Consider the following 22,792-nt stretch of genomic DNA (forward strand, 5'->3'; position numbering starts at 1 on the left):
AGGGCACAAGTACCAAAAACGTGTAATAAAAAAAGGGGGAGAATTCAGAAAAGAGAGGAAGAAAAATAGACGAGGGGAGAGGGAAACCGATAAGAAGTGAAAGGGAAACACCTAGGATCACGGAGGACAACACGAGACACACACAAAATAAGGGTGACAGTCACAACTTCAACAGGGGAAGGGGAAGAAAAGATGGTGGCACCTCAGGGAACCAGGGGGAAGTAACTCAGTCGTGCAATAAAGCAAGATATTCAGACATTTCCTGAAGAGCGGACCAGTAAAACCAGGTCTGCGTAAGGACATCTTATTTCACATGACATCTTAATCAGGGGTCAAGTCCAGGGAAAAAAAGTGCAGGAACTCACCCAAGATTTCCACTGAAGGGCTGGTCCCGCAGAACTCCTGCTAATGGGAACTGTGTCCCTGCTGTGGAAAAAGTGCAGGAACTTAGTTCCCACGCATTCCTGCAGGACTTGAACCCTGATCTTAATCCAGCTAACAAAATGGAACTAGATGGCTAGGGCTCCATGGTGACTAGACCTCAATGTTTCCTTATTGAAGAATATACTTTTGACAATTACAAGATTATTGACAATTTGGGCCATGTTTGTATTCTTGGGAATGTCTTTTCTGCCCCAGAGAAAGGATGTTCTCTAAGTTAAGTTTTTAATCTACATATATGTTTTCCATACAACAAAAAAAAAAGAAAAGAAAAGAAAACACACAACACTAATTTCTACATTTGGATATTCCAAGTTTACATGAGTTTTTATTTCTATGCATCATGGAGCAAAAGTCAACAGTGAAAATACTTTTAGTTTTAGACAAAATATGCTTTTAAAAAGGGGTACTTCAGGGAAGTATATATAAAAAAATTGAGCTCCAAAGCCACCACACTACCTGGATATGTTCCCTATAAACCATCCTGCCTGATATGCATGGCTCCTGTGGCCTCTGTTGTCTTTTCTGGCTGCTTGATATTTGCCATCCTTCTCTCTCCTTGCCTACATCTCCCAGTAATCACTGCAGCTCTGCTCTGCCAGCCAGCTCACTCCACACCCTACTGGTCTGAGAAGCTGAGAGAGGTTCAGTATCTGATTTGTTGAGGCCACACACACACCTACCAGTTCTCAACACTAAAAGGAGCATGACTCATCAGTGCAGGACAGAAACCACATAGTCTTTGTCTCAGGAGGGTGGGGGCTACTTTCAGAGAGGGATTTTGACAGAGATAGGATGGCCACCTGGATGATGTAATTCCCTCACTTCATGCATGTAAGTGACAACCAAAGAGGGGAAACTGCTCTGTATAGCTAATGAATAATATTCAGACAACTAAATATGTTGATGAGAGGGAAAGGATTAACTATGGGTTTAGTTCCCCAGAGTACCCCTTTAGGTGTAGTAAAATCTATATAGGCACATTTTCCTATCTTACCATGTAAGGGGAAGGAGCATTATCCTCTGAAACACTGAAGAAAGAAACTCTAACAGGCAACGTCATGTGGGTTGGACAGAATACTCCACTTGCTCCAACATCTGCTGTAAAACCTTCAACTGTGCCTAGAGGTTCTAATCGATAATTCAGGACCGACTCCTGAAAAGGATTCAGAGAAGACAGGTAAAGGGAACGGACACTTTAATAGCCTTCAGGTTATTGTAGGGAGACAACTCAACATCTATAAAAGTAACATACCATTAAAATAGTACCCAATGAGACTATAATAAATCAACAAGCAAATGTTTCATAGTTAAAATGACATATTCAGCTTATTAGGCATCCTCTAAGGCTAGCCAATAAGTTGCATAATGATGAGTACAGTTAAATAAAATACATACCTCAAAGTTTCCAAGAAGGCTCAGACAAGGAGCAGGTGGAGCACTGCAACTAAGCTGTCTGTCTGTGCACTCTACACCATTCTCTGTTTTCTCACAGTGACGTCTGGTCAGAGTAAAAAAGGACAGATCAACATTAACATGTACAGTAAATGCATAAAAACAAACAATAACTTAATGTAGGGATTTTAACCAAAAGGGTCTGGCATACGAAGTACAGTGAAGGTTATAAGGCTTAAAGGGGATAAGATGTCAGATTGCCGCGGTCCCGCTGCTGGGGAGCCCCGGGATCCCCGCTGCGGCACTGCGCTATCATTACAGCACAGAGCGAGTTCGCACTGCATGTATTGACGCGCAATACAGGAGCATCGTTACTTCACAGCACGCCCCTTTCAATACAAGTCTATGGGAGGGGCGTGGTGGTTGTCACGCCCCCTGCCATAGACTTGCATTAAGGGGACTGGCCGTGATATAGGTTTCATCTATTCTATAATATACTGTTGATTTATTGAATGTTGTATGCAGACTATCCCATTTTCATAAGATTTCTTATATGGATCTGTAAAGCCTTGAGAGCAGGTAGCATTGCATTCTCTAAATCAGATCCCTGAAGTGTAACAGACCTCTTTCAGCGACGAGGAGTTCTTAGCCCTTCTATATTATATAATAACATAGCTGAATCTAGTCAGCAGAATGAACATAACATGTACAAGCAAGTAAAGGTTGAAAATAACTAAATAAATAAATACCTCTTTGTGGATAAACCTTTAAACTGCAGTAAGGAAGTGTCCAGATCAAAATACCCTGACTGTGTCTTTCTTTGTGGTACCTGGGTAAAACAAACATATTCTTTTATCTGGCAGACCTTAAAGGGGTACTCTGCTGCTCAGTGTTTGGAACAAACTGTTCCGAACGCTGGAGTCGGGAGCTTGTGACATCTTAGCCCCACCCCCTCATGACATCACACCCCGCCCCTCAATGTAAGTCTATGGGAAGGGGTGTGACAGCCATCACGCCCCCTCCCATAGGCTAGCATTGAGGGTCGGGGCATGACGTCATGATTGGGCGGGGCTATGACATCACGAGCTCCCTGCTCCAGCGTTCGGAACAGTTTGTTCCAAACGCTGAGCAGCGGAGTACCCCTTTAAGCAGAAGGCACATTGAAGAGAAGACATGGGCGCTGGCTAACAAAGCATTGTTAATATGATGTGTTAAGCCAAGTGCCCACTATGTACACTGAAGAACAAGCCATCCAGGCTCTGCTCACCTGATAGAAGGACAATACATTTCTACATTTCATAAAACATACTGGACAGGCTTATTGCCTCTGTGTACATTCCTATCTGGCTGGATGCCTTAGATAGAGGCAGACTGTTACATTATGGGTTTTAACATAGATTAAGTGAAAGGACAATTCTGCACATAAATTTAATATGTTTCGGCAAGTGACAAAATACCACTTAACTAGACATTTACGACTACAGCGCACACAGAATATATTTACTAAATACAGCTCTCTCTTTAGACTATAAGGATATGTTCACACTAAAAATATGGCAAGGAAAATATCCTCGCTGGAAGTTTAAAGTCCCATTTACTTCATGAGATTTTACTCATGGATTCCGTAAGACTAGACATGTTTATTCTTTCGGCAGAATTTGGATCCTCATTGGAAGTTTTAAACGGGAGTCTGAATTAGACGGAATGCACGCCAATTTCCTTGCATACTGCCTAAATTTCCTCAGTGTAAACTTGCCCTAAAAACACAGTCTGTAACTATCAGCGGTTCAGGATTCGACATATCAAAGCCGGATCAATGTGCCTCAATCTTTGGTTCATATACAGATTCTCTCTAGGATGTTACTCTGTTTGTAGAACAGATTTCTTTCTACCAATGGAGACACAATCCACTACTTAAGCTCCAAAGGTTTTGGTGCAAAAAAAATTGAAGTAAAAAATAAGCAAAACCCAAGACTTACTGGACTGGAAAGTAAAGGTAAACCTGTGCAGGGGTGAAATGCCTTGGTAGAGATCCCATCGAGAGAGTGAAAACCCTTTTTCTTCCAAACATTAGAAGGTCGCAGAGGTACAGACTTCTGGGAACAAACAAGACAGCATGTCATATAGTGTACACTACACTGCAGTATAATAGATAATGACAAAACAAAAAGGTTTCAGATTTGTAAACCTGTATCCTAACAGTGCATAATTCATAAGTTGGACAGAGCACAGGAAATATTAGAAATATTATTAAAGTTTTACACAGTACGCTGTTAAAATTGTTAGGGTGTCACTATGTAATGTCTGAATCTATTTTTCCACACCACTTTACAAAGAAATTAATAATATAATTCATATTATTCTATTTCCTACAATGGACAATTACCATCTATCCAAACATTGGATTGGGCGGTTATGATGAGGGAGCATTCACATCATGTTTTTGCAATACAGTTCCCGTATACGTTTTCAATGTGAAAACTGTACGGAACCATATGCATTGACTTTTCATTGAAAATCGTATGCCAAACAGTGCATCTGGTTACTTCCGTTTCGAGTCTTGTGCGGTTTTGTCAGTTTTTTTTCCCTGTACCCAAAACCGTAGCCTACAATAGTTTTTGGTCCGGGTGAGAGTTAAAATTTGTACACCCGTTTTGATACAGTTTAGTCCAAAATCTGATACAGGAACTGTATTGCAAAAACATGGTGTGAATGCAGCCTAAGACTGAATGGAGCAATATTTCAGCCTATGGCTACGAGGCGGATATAAACAAAAGAAGAGTGATCTACGTAGCCGTCTCCATAAGTCCTACAAAAACTTTGAAGCGGCTGAGCTTGGGATGCCCATTCTAGTAACTAGTGGAAGTTTTAGTACAGCATCCTCTAGGGGAATAAGTGTTTATTGTGGAAGAAACCCTTTAGCATACACAAATAAATACCCTCTGTAAAGTGTGTATACTCCATCTAATGTGTAAAGACCTTTTACACAGCCAAGTGTTTTTGCATGTAAGGCTAGGGTCACGTTTGTCTATTTGTATTTCTATTACAGTATTGGCACATAGGGTAGTGTGAATATCAGTATACATGGTAATAAGGTACATTTCTATGTGGAGCTCCACCTTTTTGCAGTTATAATTCTTATAGGTTCACATATGCACAATTGTCAAGTTTTCTGTTGAGTCATAGAAAAAAAGGCAATGTCAGATCCCTTGCATGCAAACATCAATAAGGCTTGGAAATCCAACAAACGCTAAGTCAATAAGGTCTGCCATCTATCAGTCTAGCATTTTACCAGACAAAAGACCACCATCACAGATTATGTTAAAAATCCTGGACAAAGGCTCATAATGAAACCTATGATGTAAAAGGGAAAGAATCTTTAGTTTCCTGGGGTAACCACTACATAGAAGATTATCCAACGCCATGCAAATATGTTAAAAGGGGTCATCCCAAAAAGACAATTCCTTTGGGGGGGGGGGGGGGGGAAGCTTGTGAACCCCCCTGGCTGTCAGTTGACTTATGCTACATGTTTCTTCTGCAGAATTCATGATTGCAGTTTCTAAAGAAAGAAAGAATAAGACTTCAATTCTTTCTGTTGATTCTGCTCAGATATTACTTGACCGCACATTTCCAAGCGGTCCCAGCACCCGCCAGATTATTCAAATGTGCAAAATGTCTGCCCGTTTTCTGGGCGGACATTGCGCACATTTTCTCCCATGCTAATTCTGACTTATTGTGGTATTAAAGTGGTACTCCGGTGGAAAACTTTTTTTTTTTTTAATCTACTGGTGCCAGAAAGTTAAACATTTACTTCTATTTAAAAATCTTAATCCTTCCAGGACTTCTCAGATGCTGTATACTACAGAGGAAGTTGTATTTCTTTCTGGAATTCTTTCCAGTCTGACCACTGTGCTCTCTGCTGACACCTCTGTCCATGTCAGGAACTGTCCAGAGTAGAAGCATTTTTCCATAGCAAACCTCTCCTGCTCTGGACAGTTCCTGATACAGACAGAGGTGTCAGCAGAGAGCACTGTGGTCAGACAGGAAAGAACTCAAGAAAGAAAACTTCCTCTACAGCTGATAAGTGCTGGAAAGATTAAGATTTTTAAATATAAAGTAATTTACAAATTTGTTTAATTTTGTGGCGCCAGTTGATAAAAAAAAAAAAAAAAAAAAGTTTTCCACTGAAGTACCCCTTTAAAAACGGAACGTCCATGCAGTATTTCCTTGTGGAGAAGACTGCCATCAATCTCAATAGAATTCTGCTGCTCAGCTAACAGTACAGAACTTATGAAACAAATTGGTTTCTGCAAAAAGACTGAACATGTTCTGGTGGAGTCCATTGGAGAAGTCCAGTCACTGTGGGAAGTAAAGGTCCTATTCAGACCTTTGTGTGTCCATGGTATCAGACAAGAAACAGAGTGTGACCGGATCTATCTGTTCCCAAATTCTTGCTAGCTTACAAATGCTATATTAGTAGAAAGTCGGGGTCAGCTAGATGGCAATATAACTTCAGGATAAGACTGCATAAAATCTGTAATCTGTTACCATAGGGAGCTGTAGACACAAACACATAGCATTTAAAATAAATTATAGGACCTAAATCAAAGCTGTGATGGTGCAACTGCCCTTTAACTATCTGATGCAAAGCTACAGAAATAAGACCCTTAAAGGGGGTTGTCCAGAGAAATTTTCCATTTCACTATTGCATCCAGGCTGCCCAATAAAATAATAGCTTTAAAGGGGTACTCCGCCAATATACATCTTATCCCCTATCCAAAGGATAGGGGATAAGATTGCGGGGTCCTGCCGCTGGAAACCCCCGCGATCTCTCCTGCAGCACCCTGTGTCCTCTGCTGCATGGAGGGAACTTCGCTCCGTGCCTGATGATGGGCAATACAGGGGCCGGAGAATCGTGACGCAATGGCCCTGCCTCCTCGTGAAGTCACGGCCCATTCCCTCTAAGCAAGTCTATGGGAGGGGGCAAAGTCGTGACATCACGATACTCCGTCCCCTGTAGCGCCCATCACCAGGCATGGAGCAAAGTTTGATCTGTGCAGCAAATGACACAGGGTGCTGCAGGAAAATCGCGGGGGTTCCCAGTGGTGGGACCCCGTGATCAGATATCTTATGCCTTATCCCTTTGGATAAGGGGATAAGATGTCCAGTGCCGGAGTACCCCTTTAAGTCCCCTTCCTCGTAGCCAATAGTATCAGGGCGCCCTGTCTGTAACCAGTGACACTGGTTTTCCTTGAGCTGCACGGCGTAGCATCTACAGCTGTGGTAACTGACAGTGCCACTCACCCAATCGTTCACAAAAGGTGGAACACCACTGTGGTCTGTGATTGGTTAGGGGCTCTATGGCATCACATCTACAGCTCTGGGACGCCTAAGATCTGCGGAGGCCCTGCCCTGATACAGGAGTCTAAGAAGAAGTGCGGAAAGCGTGAAATAAAACATTTTACCGGGCAATCCCTTTCCAGCATACCTTATGCTCTGGTCAGTTTTCCTAAAAGTAACATTTGTACAGCATTGTCCATGATTTTTCAAAATGATACACATTTTACATTTGGTGAAAACGATGCCTTGTGGGATTTCAGAGATTTCTGCGCCATTCTCCCCTCTGTATATAATTTTGCATTAGGAGACGTAGTTGCACGACAGTAATTTGTCTAAAAAGCCTTTTCCAAGCTGCAGGATTATTATGCGACAGCCAGTGCACAATGGGGGGGGGGAAAGAAAAAACAAACAAACATACATACAGTCATGGCCGTAAGTGTTGGCACCACCGACATTTTTCTACAAAATGAAGTATTTCTCAGAAAAGGATTGCAGTAACACATATAGCTATACACATGTTTATTCCCTTTGTGTGTATATTGGAACTAAACCAAAAAAAGGGAGGAAAAAAAGCTAATTTTGCATTATGTCACACCAAACTCAAAAAATGGGCTGGACAAAATTATTGGCACCCTTTCAAAATTGTGGAAAAATAAGATTGTTTCAAGCATGTGATGCCTCTTTAAACTCACCTGGGGCAAGTAACAGGTGTGAGCAATATAAAAATAACACCTGAAAGCAGAGAAAAAGGAGAGAAGTTCACTTAGTCTTTGCATTGTGTGTCTGTGTGTGCCACACTAAGCATGGACAACAGAAAAAGGAGAAGAGAACTGTCTGAGGACTTCAGAAGCAAAATGTGGAAAAATATTAACAATCTCAAAGTAACAAGTCCATCGCAAAAGATCTAGATTTGCCTTTGTCCACAGTGCGCAACATTATCAAGAAGTTTGCAACCCATGGAACTGTAGCTAATCTCCCTTGGCGAGGACAGAAGAGAAAAATTTATGAAAGGTGTCAACACAGAATAGTCCAGATGGTGGATAAGCAGCCCCAAACAAGTTCCAAAGATATTCCCACTGACGCTCCCTGAGCCTGCAGGATAACTTGAACTATCCATCAACATTTAATTGAAATTAAACGCTATGGCAGGAGACCCAGGAGGACCCCACTGCTGACACAGAAACATAAAAAGCAAGACTACATTTTGCCAAAATGAATTTAAGTAAACCAAAATCTTCTGGGAAAATGTCTTGTGGACAGATGAGACCAAGATAGAGCTTTATGGTAAAGCACATCATTCTACTGTTTACCAAAAATGGAATGAGGACTACAAAGAACACAGTACCTACAGTGAAATATGGTGGCGGTTCACTGATGTTTTGGGGTTGTTTTGCTGCCTCTGACACTGGGTGCCTTGAATGTGTGCAAGGCATCATGAAATCTGAGGATTACCAACGGATTTTGGGTCACACTGTACAGCCCAGTGTCAGAAAGCTGGATTTAAAGTCCATATCTAAATCCCATTGAACACCTGTGGAGAGATTTTAAAATTGCTGTTGGGAAAAGGCGCCCTTCCAATAAGAGAGACCTGGAGCAGTTTGCAAAGGAAGAGTGGTCCAACATTCCGGCTGAGAGGTGCAAGAAGCTTATTGATGGTTATAGGAAGCCACTGATTTCAGTTATTTTTTCCAAAGGGTGCGCAACCAGATATTATATTATATATATATATATATATATATATATATATATATATTAAAATATTAATATATATATATATATTAAAATATTAATATATATATATATATTAAAATATTAATATATATATATATATATATTAAAATATTAATATATATATATATATATATTAAAATATTAATATATATATATATATATATATATATTAAAATATTAATATATATATATATATATATTAAAATATTAATATATATATATAATTAAAATATTAATATATATATATAATTAAAATATTAATATATATATATATATATATATATATATATTAAAATAATATATATATATATATATATATTAAAATATTAATATATATATATATATATTAAAATATTAATATATATATATATATATATATATATATTAAAATATTAATATATATATATATTAAAATATTAATATATATATATATATATATATATATATATATATATATTAAAATATTAATATATATATATATATATATTAAAATATTAATATATATATATATATATTAAAATATTAATATATATATATTATATATTAAAATATATATATATATATATATATATATATATATATATATATATATATATATATATATATATATATATATATCTCAACTGGCTCCGGAAAGTTAAACAGATTTGCAAATTACTTCTATTAAAAAATCTTAATCCTTCCAATAGTTATTAGCTTCTGAAGTTTTCTGTCTAACTTCTGCCCTGGAGCTGTGCATGATGGGAGAATATCCCCATAGGAACTGCACAGCTCCCGGGACGTGAGTCATCAGAGAGCAGTTAGAAAGAAAACTACAACTCAACTTCAGAAGCTAATAACTATTGGAAGGATTAAGATTTTTAATAGAAGTAATTTACATATCTGTTTAACTATCCGGAGCCAGTTGATATATAAAAAAGTTTTGGCCTGGAATACCCCTTTAAGTTAAGGGTGCCAATAATTTTGTCCAGCACATTTTTGGAGTTTGGTGTGACATTATGTCCAATTAGCATTTTTTCCTTCCTTTTTTTGGTTTAGTTCTAATACAAACAAAGGTAATAAACATGTGTATCGCGAAACATGTGTTCCTGCAATCCTTTTCTGTGAGAAATACTTCATTTTCTTGAAAAATTTCAGGGATGCTAACATTTACGGCCATGACTGTGCTTGCCTCCTCTGCTGCTCCTGCTTTCAGATCTTCTGGTCCCTGCTGCGGTCAGGTTCTTTTTCCTTCCAGTAAGATTTTGTGCCCCACAGGAAGTTCCTGCAGCAACTATACCACATCGGAAGGAGGAAGAACATAAGCACAGTGGAGACTGAAAGATCTGACTGTGGAAGAATATAATAGGTAGAATATACTTACTATATTCTATCAAAGTGCATTTTTTTGATAACCATTCTAGGAAAAAATTCTGTATGTGTATATACGTACTGTTTGGTCTGTATTCTTCAGCCTCTCACAGCTCAGACAATTTTCAATGGCTTTCCCCTGTTCTTGTGCACCACAGTCACATTTGGTTGGATCCTCATTCTCATCATGAGCAGTCTTCTGCTTCTCTTGGGTCTCTTTAGCTTTCTGACTGTCTCTATCTTTTGTAACGTAGTTTTCAATGCTGTGAAGTTGGTTGCTATGATCAGACCCATGTGCTTTCCTCGTGTTACTTTCCGTACATTTAGGCTCTAGTGTCTGCGGAACACCACAGGTTTTAAATGCCACAACATTTCGTGAACAGTTTTTGCGATTATCAAGATGGACACTGTCGCTACTTCTACTTTCAGCAGAGCTGGTTTGCCTGTTGGCAGGACAGACGTTCAAGGTGCTATGACTGGAGAGATGATGAAGTGTTCCTTTACTGATGTACTTTTCATTCTGTTCACTGTACTTTAAGTCTCCTCTATCAGGAGCCATAAAAATATTTTCCTTACTGGACAATGAGAAAGATGGTGGGGTGTATTTGTTTACTGAATGTTGAAATGTGTCTAAAACAGGTTCATGGGCTTGAACTAAAATGAGTTTCCGCCTAGCTTGTGGTTTTGGTGAAGTTCTACCATCAGGACAAGGTCGGGAGGAAGTTATGTGTGTGTCTAAAGCAGCTTTTTGTTTTCGGTCACCATTTTCAGGGGTTAGAGTCAGATCTGAAATAGAAGCACACATGACAGGTGTTTCAATCTTGTTGAAGTTTTCGTCTTCACATGGGTTTCTTAATATTTTGCAGCTCATGGGGGTGGGGTCGTGCATTTTGAAGGAACGAGTTGTTATGTGTGATGTTGTCTGATCACACTGAAGCAAGTGCTGTGCTATTCTTGCTATGACTTCCTGGCGTTCCTGAATTAGGGAGCCTATTAAAGGATTGGTCTCTGTCTGTTGGTGTACAGGGGAGTTGTTGGGCGTGTCAACCAAAGATAGCGATTTGAAGTTTCTTACAGGCGATCCTTGTAGGGCTGTTTTAGGATCACTTATACTGAAACAATGAATCTTAGATGGTGATGTTCCAACGTCACAGCTATTGCCACATCCAGAAATTAACTTTACATTTTTACCAGGGAGCATGAGATTCATGCTAAGACTTGTTTTAGCCTGCAGTAGTCCATCAGATCCAACAGTCCATGTCTGCTTGCTACATGTATGCTGAAAACTGGGTGCACTTTGCTGGCTGCTCTCCTGATGCTCTCGAGGTGGAGGACCAATTTGCTCATGTGACAAAAACTTCTTTTCATATAAGCCAAGATTACTGTGGATGCTACAGTTCAACACTGGATAACTGGATTGTCTAGGCAGAGACTGGACACTGACTTTCAAGGCCACGTTATGAGACACATTGGGGACAGGAAACACATGTTCAGTGGGTGGATGAGTAAAATTCCATTGTAGCTCACCATCAGCTGCACTTATTCTGTAGAAGAGACACACAGAGACAAAAGGGGAGAGCGTTATGGAAACCCGCACAGAGAAAAAGTAGAGCAGTTACCCTTAGCAACCAGAATGCTTCATTTTTAAAAATGCCTCTAAAAACATAAAAGCAATCTGATTGGTTGCTATGCGCAACTGCTCAACTATTGTACTATAAGACTGAATCAGTAGGGCTTAAATAAATGGAAGTATGTTAATAAAAAATGACTAAGCTACATCCAGTGGGATAACTGATAAAATATTTTCGGTCCCCGGAATACCCCTTTGACTTATTTGAGTTTATTCTAACATATCAAAGGCTGACATTTATGCAATTGTAGTTGCTTTTCAGTCAGAAAGGGAGAACATTGTTTTCCTATGAAGCATTGATAAATATCATCAAGGCTTGAGAGTCTTGATCCTTATTTCGGATTTTAATCAAAGGTATATCTGTTAGACCATAAGTGGCATGTGAAGTTGCCATGTGCAAGTTAAGATAAGGCAGTTGCTTAAGCTGTTGAGCAATGCAAAAAGGAGAAAACCACAACTTCCTGCAAACAGGTCTGCCATAGGTTTGATAGCAACTTTATGTCACATTTCAAGCTAAGATTTTGTGACAACTTGCCACCCCCATCATGTAAATAATCCCAGGACTTCTAAAATCATAAGATGTTATGAACAATGTTTGTATTTTAAAGGCTGTACATTCTACCAGCTCCACATCACTAAACCAAGTAAATAAGGGAACTAAATATTACACATTTAAGTGGATGTCTGGCTTAGTCAATCCACAGCTCTGTGTAATCAGTCTGAATCAGTACATTGTTTCCCACCATTCAAACTGTGGCCTTCTGGTCTGAAAAGCTTAGGAACCTGCTTACATAGTGAGTAGTCTCACATCTAGAGGGGGCCTGGGAGGGGAAACCTTATACTAAATAAGTTGTCTGCCTTTTATAAAGGGTATACAGATGCAATAAAGTGTTCTAAAATGTATTCTCACTTTTTACTGAGAAGCCAGCTTACCTGTAGATAATGTTGCGGGGTACAGCTCCATGAGAAACACTTAACCAGGCGCTTAACTGAGAAAAGAAAACAAATGAACGGACAGCCAACAGAAGAGTCTTCTCTTCAATAAAACGGTCTCCACTCCTATAAAAATAAAAAATAAAATCATTCAGTGAAAAGGCAACAACATTTTTCCAGAGACAGAATTGTGTGGAGAAGGGTACAAAAAACCATTTATGCAGCACCGAAAGTTCCCAAGAGCACAGTGACCTCCATAATTCTTAAATGGAAGAAGGTTGGAACTAGGACTCTACAGCTGGCTGCCCCACCAAACTAAGTGATCTAGGGAGAAGAGGTGACCCAATGGTCACATGGCTGAGCTCCAAAGATCCTGTATGCATGAGGAAACTTCCAGAGAGTCCGTCATCACTGTTTATAAAGCCAAGATAGTGAAGTGCTTCAGTGTGTACTCCCCTGTATAATATCCTCTGAAGAGTTGAAGACATGCAGGTGAATTGGATCACTCACCAAATGGGGTTGTGCATCTGCAGGCACAACACACACAGGGTTTTAGAGAAAGGTGAACAAACCAAAATACAAAAGATATCTTAAACAATTTTAAATCTTTTTTGTACATTTTTATGGGGCAGCCATATTGCCTGAGCTAACCCCCTCTGCTCTTTAACAGCAGTTTAGAGAGAGACTTTCTTTACAGCAGCCAGATAAAAACAGGAAACTCTGAAGTCTGGAGAAAACTTACTGACTGCTAAAACCCATGACAAAGATTATGAGGCAACCATAGGCAATATTTTGATCAAACTTACTGATTTCGGCAGGACAGATTCACCCTTTAATGTGTATTGGAACCTCACAAAAGACGAGGTTGGGGAAAGAAAATGGGAGAGATAGTAGTTTGCCGAACCAATATTTGGGTAACTGCTATTGTATGTTTAACCCCTTCACGACCCAGCCCATTTTCACCTTCAGGACCTGGGCATTTTTTGAACATCTGACCACTGTTACTTTAAACATTAATAACAGTAGAATAAGAAAAAAGTCGGCAACTCACCGGAGCTGGTTTTCAAGCAGTTTCTTCTTTATTAGTACTCACATGCATGGGGAGAGAAAAGACGTACAGGGGGTACAGCTGTCTGGCTACGGGACAGTTTCACATGTTCCACATGCTTCGTCTGGCCTATGCTGAATAACTAACTCGTTGCTCTAAATACAGGTGAGGGCTTCTTACTAACCTATCCCCTGATGACACGTAGTTAGTGATGGGAAAGATGGGTGGTAACCTAATAAGGTAATGGTCCATCTATAGAAGTAAAATCATGAAATACAAAAATGTGTAGATACGTAACTTTAAAAACATGGGGCTAGATCAACTCGATCATTAAGACCCAAAGGGCCAGTTGCTTCTGTTTTTAAAATCCAGTAGGTTTCTCTCTGAAGTAAATACTTGTGTATGTAACCTAAAATACACGTAGTATACCTGGTCTATGCTCCACTCTTTCTATTCCTGCAAAAGATATGGCTTCTGGATTGGCTCCGTGCGCTTCAACTATGTGGTTTATCAGACGCGGCGCACCTTTTCGGGTGCGTAAAGAATAGATATGTTCGCGTATGCGATTGCATAAAGGTCTGATAGTTTTACCCACATAAAAAAAGCCGCACGGGCAGAATATTACATACACGACATATTTTGTGCGACAAGTAATGAGGGTTTTTACTGTGTGGGTTATGGGTCCTATGCGCATAGTTTTTAGACCATTATTTAATTTACAATAATTACAACTTCTGCATTGGTGGTTACCTACAGGAGCCATATCTTTAAACCAGGATCCTTTTGTAGTTTTGGGTTTATTTGTATGATTTTTCAAGACGTCACCTAATGTTTTATTTTTTTTGTATGCTATGAGTGGTTTCCTTATTGCTACATTTCTCAAATCCTCGTCTCCTTCTATTATAAACCAGTTACTCCTAATCGCTTGCTCAATGACTTTGTTCACTGGTGAATTTTTAAATGTAAAAATAAACCTCTTATCTTCTTCGTTTTTCTTTTTCCTATTTTTACACTTTAGTAGGTCCTCTCTGTGTAAGTTGTCTGCTCTGTTTCTAGCTGTTATCAACATAGTATCTGGATATTTCCTTTCTTTTAATCTACTTTGTAATTCATCTGCTTGGATTTTATACGTGTTGTCTGATGTATTATTTCTTTTGAGCCGGACAAATTGTCCGTACGGAATTCCCTTTTTGACACAATCTGGGTGTGAGCTTTCGTAGTGTAGTATTGTGTTTTTAGCTACACTTTTACGGTAACCTTCGCTTATTATATTGTTATCTGTTGCTATCAAGCGAACATCTAAGAATTCGATTGTTACTCCCCCTATTTGAGACGTAAAGGACATATTCATGTCATTAATATTATTTAGATATGTAACGAAATCTTGAAACTGGGACTCTGTCCCTGACCAAACTATCAGGAGGTCATCCACGAATCTCGAATATGACTGAATATATTGAATGAAAGGGTTGTTACTAGAGTAAACATAATTATTTTCTAATATCGCTAGGAAGATATTTGCGTATGTACAGGACACCGGCGTCCCCATCGGGATCCCGGTGTCCTGTCTATACCACTCCTCCTCATATTTAAATGTACTGTTAGTCAAAATAAAGTTAAGGGATTCGCAGACGAAGTTAATATACTCTGTTGTTTTGTCTGTGTTTTCCAGAAACTGTCGTACTGCCCTGACTCCCGCTGCGTGGGGGATCCGGGTGTATAAGCTTACGACATCGATTGAACATAATATCCATCCTGTCTCCCATTTTAAGTCTCCCACTAACTGCAGTAGGTGTTGAGTGTCCTTAATATAAGCAGGTATGGCTGTTAATACAGGACGTAATAACCAGTCTGTATAGTGGGATAAATGTTCGGTGACTGAGCCTACCCCCGAGACTATTGGTCTGCCCGGGGGGGGATTTTGTCCCTTATGTACTTTGGGGAGATGGTACCATGATGGTGATTTAGGTGACTCTGGAATTAGTTTCTCCGCATTTTTTTTAGATAATATACCTTCTGTAACTTTTTTGTGTAAGAATGACTTTAGATCATTAAGTATTTTAAATGTGGGGTCTTTTTTGACTAACAGTACATTTAAATATGAGGAGGAGTGGTATAGACAGGACACCGGGACCCCGATGGGGACGCCGGTGTCCTGTACATACGCAAATATCTTCCTAGCGATATTAGAAAATAATTATGTTTACTCTAGTAACAACCCTTTCATTCAATATATTCAGTCATATTCGAGATTCGTGGATGACATCCTGATAGTTTGGTCAGGGACAGAGTCCCAGTTTCAAGATTTCGTTACATATCTAAATAATATTAATGACATGAATATGTCCTTTACGTCTCAAATAGGGGGAGTAACAATCGAATTCTTAGATGTTCGCTTGATAACAACAGATAACAATATAATAAGCGAAGGTTACCGTAAAAGTGTAGCTAAAAACACAATACTACACTACGAAAGCTCACACCCAGATTGTGTCAAAAAGGGAATTCCGTACGGACAATTTGTCCGGCTCAAAAGAAATAATACATCAGACAACACGTATAAAATCCAAGCAGATGAATTACAAAGTAGATTAAAAGAAAGGAAATATCCAGATACTATGTTGATAACAGCTAGAAACAGAGCAGACAACTTACACAGAGAGGACCTACTAAAGTGTAAAAATAGGAAAAAGAAAAACGAAGAAGATAAGAGGTTTATTTTTACATTTAAAAATTCACCAGTGAACAAAGTCATTGAGCAAGCGATTAGGAGTAACTGGTTTATAATAGAAGGAGACGAGGATTTGAGAAATGTAGCAATAAGGAAACCACTCATAGCATACAAAAAAAATAAAACATTAGGTGACGTCTTGAAAAATCATACAAATAAACCCAAAACTACAAAAGGATCCTGGTTTAAAGATATGGCTCCTGTAGGTAACCACCAATGCAGAAGTTGTAATTATTGTAAATTAAATAATGGTCTAAAAACTATGCGCATAGGACCCATAACCCACACAGTAAAAACCCTCATTACTTGTCGCACAAAATATGTCGTGTATGTAATATTCTGCCCGTGCGGCTTTTTTATGTGGGTAAAACTATCAGACCTTTATTCAATCGCATACGCGAACATATCTATTCTTTACGCACCCGAAAAGGTGCGCCGCGTCTGATAAACCACATAGTTGAAGCGCACGGAGCCAATCCAGGAGCCATATCTTTTGCAGGAATAGAAAGAGTGGAGCATAGACCAGGTATACTACGTGACAAGTATTTACTTCAGAGAGAAACCTACTGGATTTTAAAAACAGAAGCAACTGGCCCTTTGGGTCTTAATGATCGAGTTGATCTAGCCCCATGTTTTTAAAGTTACGTATCTACACATTTTTGTATTTCATGATTTTACTTCTATAGATGGACCATTACCTTATTAGGTTACCACCCATCTTTCCCATCACTAACTACGTGTCATCAGGGGATAGGTTAGTAAGAAGCCCTCACCTGTATTTAGAGCAACGAGTTAGTTATTCAGCATAGGCCAGACGAAGCATGTGGAACATGTGAAACGGTCCCGTAGCCAGACAGCTGTACCCCCTGTACGTCTTTTCTCTCCCCATGCATGTGAGTACTAATAAAGAAGAAACTGCTTGAAAACCAGCTCCGGTGAGTCGCCGACTTTTTTCTTATTCTACTGTTATAAGACTGCTGTACCACGTCCAGTCAGAGCACCACCAAAGTTTCATTGAAGCAGCCAAGCCAGCTACCCTATGCCCACGAGTCCTAGTATTACAGACTGAGTAGTGCCGATCTGTCTGTCTACTTTATTTGCGGTTAAACATTAATAACTCTGGAATGCTTTTAGTCATCATTCTGATTCAGAGATTGTTTTTTCGTGACATATTCTACTTTATGTTATTGGTAAAATGTCACTGATATTTGCATCCTTTCTTGGTAAAAAAAAAAATCTAAAAATGTAACGAAAATGTTGCATTTTTCTAACTTTGAAACTCTCTGCTTGTAAGGAAAATGGATATTCCAAATAAATTACTTTATGTTTGCATCAAAAAATGTACGTGTTTTTAATTTTGGAAGACACCAGAGGGCTTCAAAGTTCAGCAGCAATTTTCCAATTTTTCTCAAGATTTTCAAAATCGTACTTTTTTTTAGGGACCAGTTCAGGTTGGAAGTGGATTTTAAGGGTCTTCATTTTAGAAATACCCCATAAATGACCCCATTATAAAAACTACACCCCCTAAAGTGTTCAAAATGACATTCAGTAAGTGTTTTAACCCTTTAGGTGTTTCACAGGAATAGCAGCAAAGTTAAGGAGAACATTCAAAATCTTCATTTTTTATTAGACCCAATTTTTGTATTTTCACAAGGAGTAAAAGGAGAGAAATCACCCTAAAATTTGTAACCCAATTTCTCTCAAGTAAGTAAACACCTCATATGTGTATGTAAAGTGTTCGGCGGGCGCAGTAGAGGGCTCAGAAGGGAAGGAGCGACAATGGGATTTTGGAGAGTGAGTTTTTCTGAAAGTGTTTTTGGGGGGCATGTCCCATTTAGGAAGCCCCTATGGTGCCAGAACAGTGGACCCCCCCACATGTGTCCCCATTTTGGAAACTACACCCCTCATGGAATTTTATAAGGGGTGCAGTGAGCATTTACACCCCACTGGCGTTTGACAGATATTTGAAACAGTGGACTGTGCAAATGAAAAATTGTATTTTTCATTTTCACAGACCACTGTTCCAAAAATCTGTCATACACCAGTGGGGTGTAAATTCTCACTGCACCCCTTATTAAATTCCATGAGGGGTGTAGTTTCCAAAATGGGGTCACATATGGTTATTTATTGTTTTGCGTTTAGGTCAGAACTGCTGTAACAATCAGCCACCCCTGTGCAAATCACCTCAAATGTACATGGTGCACTCTTCCTTCTGGGCCTTGTTGTGCGCCCCCAGAGCACTTTGCGCCCACATATGTGGTATTTCCGTACTCGGGAGAAATTGCATTACAAATTTTGAGGGTCTTTTTTCCCCCTTTACCTCTTGTGAAATTGAAAAGTGTGCGGCAACACCAGCATGTCAGTGTAAAAAATTAAATTTTTATACACTAACATGCTGGTGTAGACCCCAACTTCACGTTTTCATAGGGGTTAAAGAAGAAAAAGCCCCACAAAATTTGTTAGGCAATTTCTCCCGAATACGGCGATACCCCATATGTGTCCCAAAACTGTTGCCCTGAAATACGACAGGGCTCTGAAGTGAGAGAGCACCATGCGCATTTGAGGCCTAAATTAGGGATTTGCATAGGGGTGGACATAGGGGTATTGAACGTCAGTGATTCCCAAACAGGGTGCCTCCAGCTGTTGCAAAACTCCCAGCATGCCTGGACAGTCAGTTGCTGTCTGGCAATACTGGGAGTAGTCGTTTTGCAACAGCTGGAGGCTCCGTTTTGGAAACCGTAGCGTACCAGACGTTTTTCATTTTTATTGGGGAGGGGGGCTGTGTAGGGGTATGTGTATTTGTAGTGTTTTTTACTTTCTATTTTAGGTTAGTGTAAGTGTAGTGTAGTGTTTTTAGGGTACAGTCACACGGGCAAGGGTTCAAAGCAAATTTGCTGCTGGGAGATTGAGATGCAGCGCAAAATTTGCGCCATCTCAAACTTGCAGCACTCATGGTAAACCTCTGCCCATGTGAGTGTACCTGTACATTCACATTTTTTTTTGGGGGGGGGGGGGGGGGGGGGTCAAACATCCAGCTGTTGCAAAACTACAACTCCGAGCATGCCCTTTGGCTGGTGTTACGCAACCAGTGTGCCTTCAGCTGTTGCAAAAACTACAAATCTCAGCATGCAGTGACAGCAGAAGGGCATGCTGGGACATGTAGTTATGCAACAGCTAGAGGCATACTGCTACAACTCCCAGAATGCCCTTTGGCTGTCCGTGCATGCTGTAGGTTGTAGTTATGCAACAGCTGAAGGCACACTGGTTGCAAAACACTTGAAAGTTTATTACTTAACTTAGTGTTTCCAAATCAGTGTGCCTCCAGCTGTTGCAAAACTACAACTCCCAGCATGCCCAGGCATGCTGGAAGTTGTAATTCGGCAATATCTGAATGATCAGATGTGGCCGAACTACAACTTCCAGCATGCTTGGGCAGTCTGGTATGCTGGGAGTTGTAGTTTTGCAACATCAGTTTGGAGACCACTGTATAATGGTCTCCAATCTGTGCTCTTCCAGATGTTACAGAACTACAACTCCCAGCATGCCTGGACAGACTGAGCATGCTGAAATTTGTAGTTTTGCAACATCTGGAAGAGCACAGATTGGAGACCATTATACAGTGGTCTCCAAACTGTGGACCTCCAGATGTTGCAAAACTACAACTCCCAGCATGCACAGAAAGCCAAAGGCTGTCTGGGCATGCTGGGAGTTGAAGTTTTGAAACTCCCAGAGGCAGCTGTGAGATTGCTTTACGGCAATCTCACTGCTGCCAATGAAGATGCCGCCCTGCTGCTGGAAACTCACCGCCGGTGTGAGGTGAAAAATTAAGACCCGTGAAAAAATTGGACCGCCTCTGTCGGACGCACCACAGCCGGGACCTCATGGAGGACGCCGCTCGCGCTGGTACCGCTCGGGACACCGCATGGCCGGGTAAGTGACGCCGGGGGACGGGTAAGTGACACTTAGCAGAGCGGTGTGTGTCCCGATCCCCGTGATCAGGACTCACACCGCGCTGCTAAGTATTCTCATAGCGAAACGCTGCTATCAGCTAGTCAGATTTGACTAGCTGATAGCAGCAATCGCTTGGGGGGGGTAGGATGAAACCCTCCGTGGTCGTATGGTAAGATGGCTGCCTATCAGTGATAGCCACCATCTTACCGGGTGCTGCGGGATGCCGCGAGTAGCGGCAAAAATGCTCATGACGTACCTGTACGTCATGGGTCGGGAACACCTTCCCACTCATGTCGTACAGGTATGTCATAGGTCAGGAAGGGGTTAAAGGGGTATTCCTGGAATTTTTTTTATTTGACTATGCTACAGGGGCTGTAGAGTTCGTGTAGTTCATAATATAGTGTCTGTACCTGTGTGTGGCGGTTTTCTCACAATTCTTATGTGATTTTTCACCCCAATATTTATTTTTAACAGCATACAAAATAACTGCTGTCTCGGATTTTTCCCAGCTTACAATGCGGTCGAGACCTGATTCACTAGTCAGCTGATGACAGGGAGCCTGTCTGCTTCAATGGGTGGAGGGATCAATCTGCAACTAATGCAACAGCTGGAGGCACCCTGTATTGAAGACCACAGGTCTGCAGCTCATTTATGTTTCAATGGGTGTGGTATCTGATGTTTGGGAAGGAGGAAAATGGAATCATGGGATTTGTAGGCAAACAAGGAAACTGAAAACAGGAAATACAAATTCACAGAAAGCTAGCCACAGTGTAATGGTAATATCACAGCATAGCCATTTATCCCCAAGACGAGCGCAGATCCTTCCTAAGCATGTCCATTACTGTCTGCCAGGTATGTACTAAAATCACCTTATGCTGGATAATCCCTTTAAGGTCAGCATTAAAAGGTTGGTCCATAGTTTTGTGTTTAACACACACTTTATAGCAAATGATAATGGAGATGTGCCTATTTTCAACTAAATACAGATATCTCTCTCTATCTATATATTATATATGCTCTTAGTTCCAGTATTAAGTAGGCTATTAAGGCATTACAATTGTTCTTATTTACATCTACAGATATGGAAATTACAACCCTGGTGGTGCCTGGCACTGAACACGAATACCAATATAAAGAAACAAAGGAGCCAATGCCTGCTCACTGACAAAACTTCAAGAACCACGTAAACAGTTTTTTTCCAGGAAAGACTGTTCAGGAAAAGGAAACGTACTGTCTGGGAACTGGCTCCAGAGTCCACCGCTCCAGCAAGAGGGCATCTTGTTTCATTGCGGGATCATTGAAATCATTCCCCTCCGTTCCAGATGCTTCATCACTATAGCAACAGTCTGGTAACAGCATCACCTCCACCATGATAGGAAGATTATTCCTCCACAACAGGGTAACCTCAGATCTTGTTTTCCTGGCTTGTCGGCACTGAAAAGAAAATATGCAATTTAATATTTGGAGTAGAATCTAAAAGGCATCTGACTAATAAAGCAGTCTTTTGTCTTTTGAAATGGCGTATTCGATTTTTCTAGAGATAAGAGTCATACTTCAATATAAAGTGAAATAAATCTATTTAAGAAATAAAAAAAGACTGTCCTGCGGTGGTAATACTACATACACACTTGTCAGTACTGCAGGGTGTGTGTACGCTTTATAGCAACTGAAATACATGGGATCCATACACCAGACAATGTTTGATTATTACAGCCGCCTCCTCCAGAACTTTTTAAATAATCAATTTTATTTATTTAATGTATTTTAACAATGTGGTAAATTTGCATAAAATACATTTGGGGAGATTTATCAAAGATTGCTTTTCTTGACGTGCCACGGATTTATCATTATGGCACACTCTCTTTGATAAATTTGGCGCACCTGCGCCAAAATCACGTTTTCACTTATCTACACAGAATTCACGCGGAAAAACCATTCAGCTCTACAGGAGGTGTGAGGAGAGCTCTGCAGAGTGGTGTGGAGACCTATAACCAGTTTGTGAATAACTGTATTATATTGTAAATACATGCATTTTAGGCCCCTTTCTCACTATACATTCATCCTTTTTTAAGATCCGTTATAATGTTCTGTTACGAAAATCCTGAAAATCTCATTATAGTCTATGGGATTTTTACATTATCCGTTTTAACCCGTTATAGCCCGTTATTAATAACGGACGTTATTTTGTGATGGGAGAGAGTAACGGGAGAAATAGAACGGAAGAAAGAGTGCATGCACTATT

At 40.0% G+C, this 22,792-nt stretch overlaps 1 protein-coding gene across 3 annotated transcripts in view; it reads right to left on the reverse strand.

Moving 5' to 3' along the window:
- ATOSA (atos homolog A) overlaps window positions 1–22,792 on the reverse strand; it is a 66,492-nt gene that overhangs the window by 7,491 nt on the left and 36,209 nt on the right. For 2 of the 3 annotated variants that reach the window (XM_056572339.1, XM_056572336.1), the window contains exons 3-9: window positions 21,782–21,984; window positions 12,821–12,946; window positions 10,340–11,801; window positions 3,816–3,932; window positions 2,586–2,665; window positions 1,840–1,942; window positions 1,439–1,597 (exon numbers count right to left, since the gene is read on the reverse strand). In XM_056572339.1, the coding sequence (XP_056428314.1) occupies window positions 1,439–1,597; window positions 1,840–1,942; window positions 2,586–2,665; window positions 3,816–3,932; window positions 10,340–11,801; window positions 12,821–12,946; window positions 21,782–21,984 (2,250 nt within the window). The remainder of the gene's footprint in view (window positions 1–1,438; window positions 1,598–1,839; window positions 1,943–2,585; window positions 2,666–3,815; window positions 3,933–10,339; window positions 11,802–12,820; window positions 12,947–21,781; window positions 21,985–22,792) is intronic. The other variant, XM_056572337.1, reaches the window with a different exon arrangement.

Source organism: Hyla sarda, chromosome 4 (assembly GCF_029499605.1).
Source record: "Hyla sarda isolate aHylSar1 chromosome 4, aHylSar1.hap1, whole genome shotgun sequence".
NCBI classification, from domain to species: domain Eukaryota; kingdom Metazoa; phylum Chordata; class Amphibia; order Anura; family Hylidae; genus Hyla; species Hyla sarda.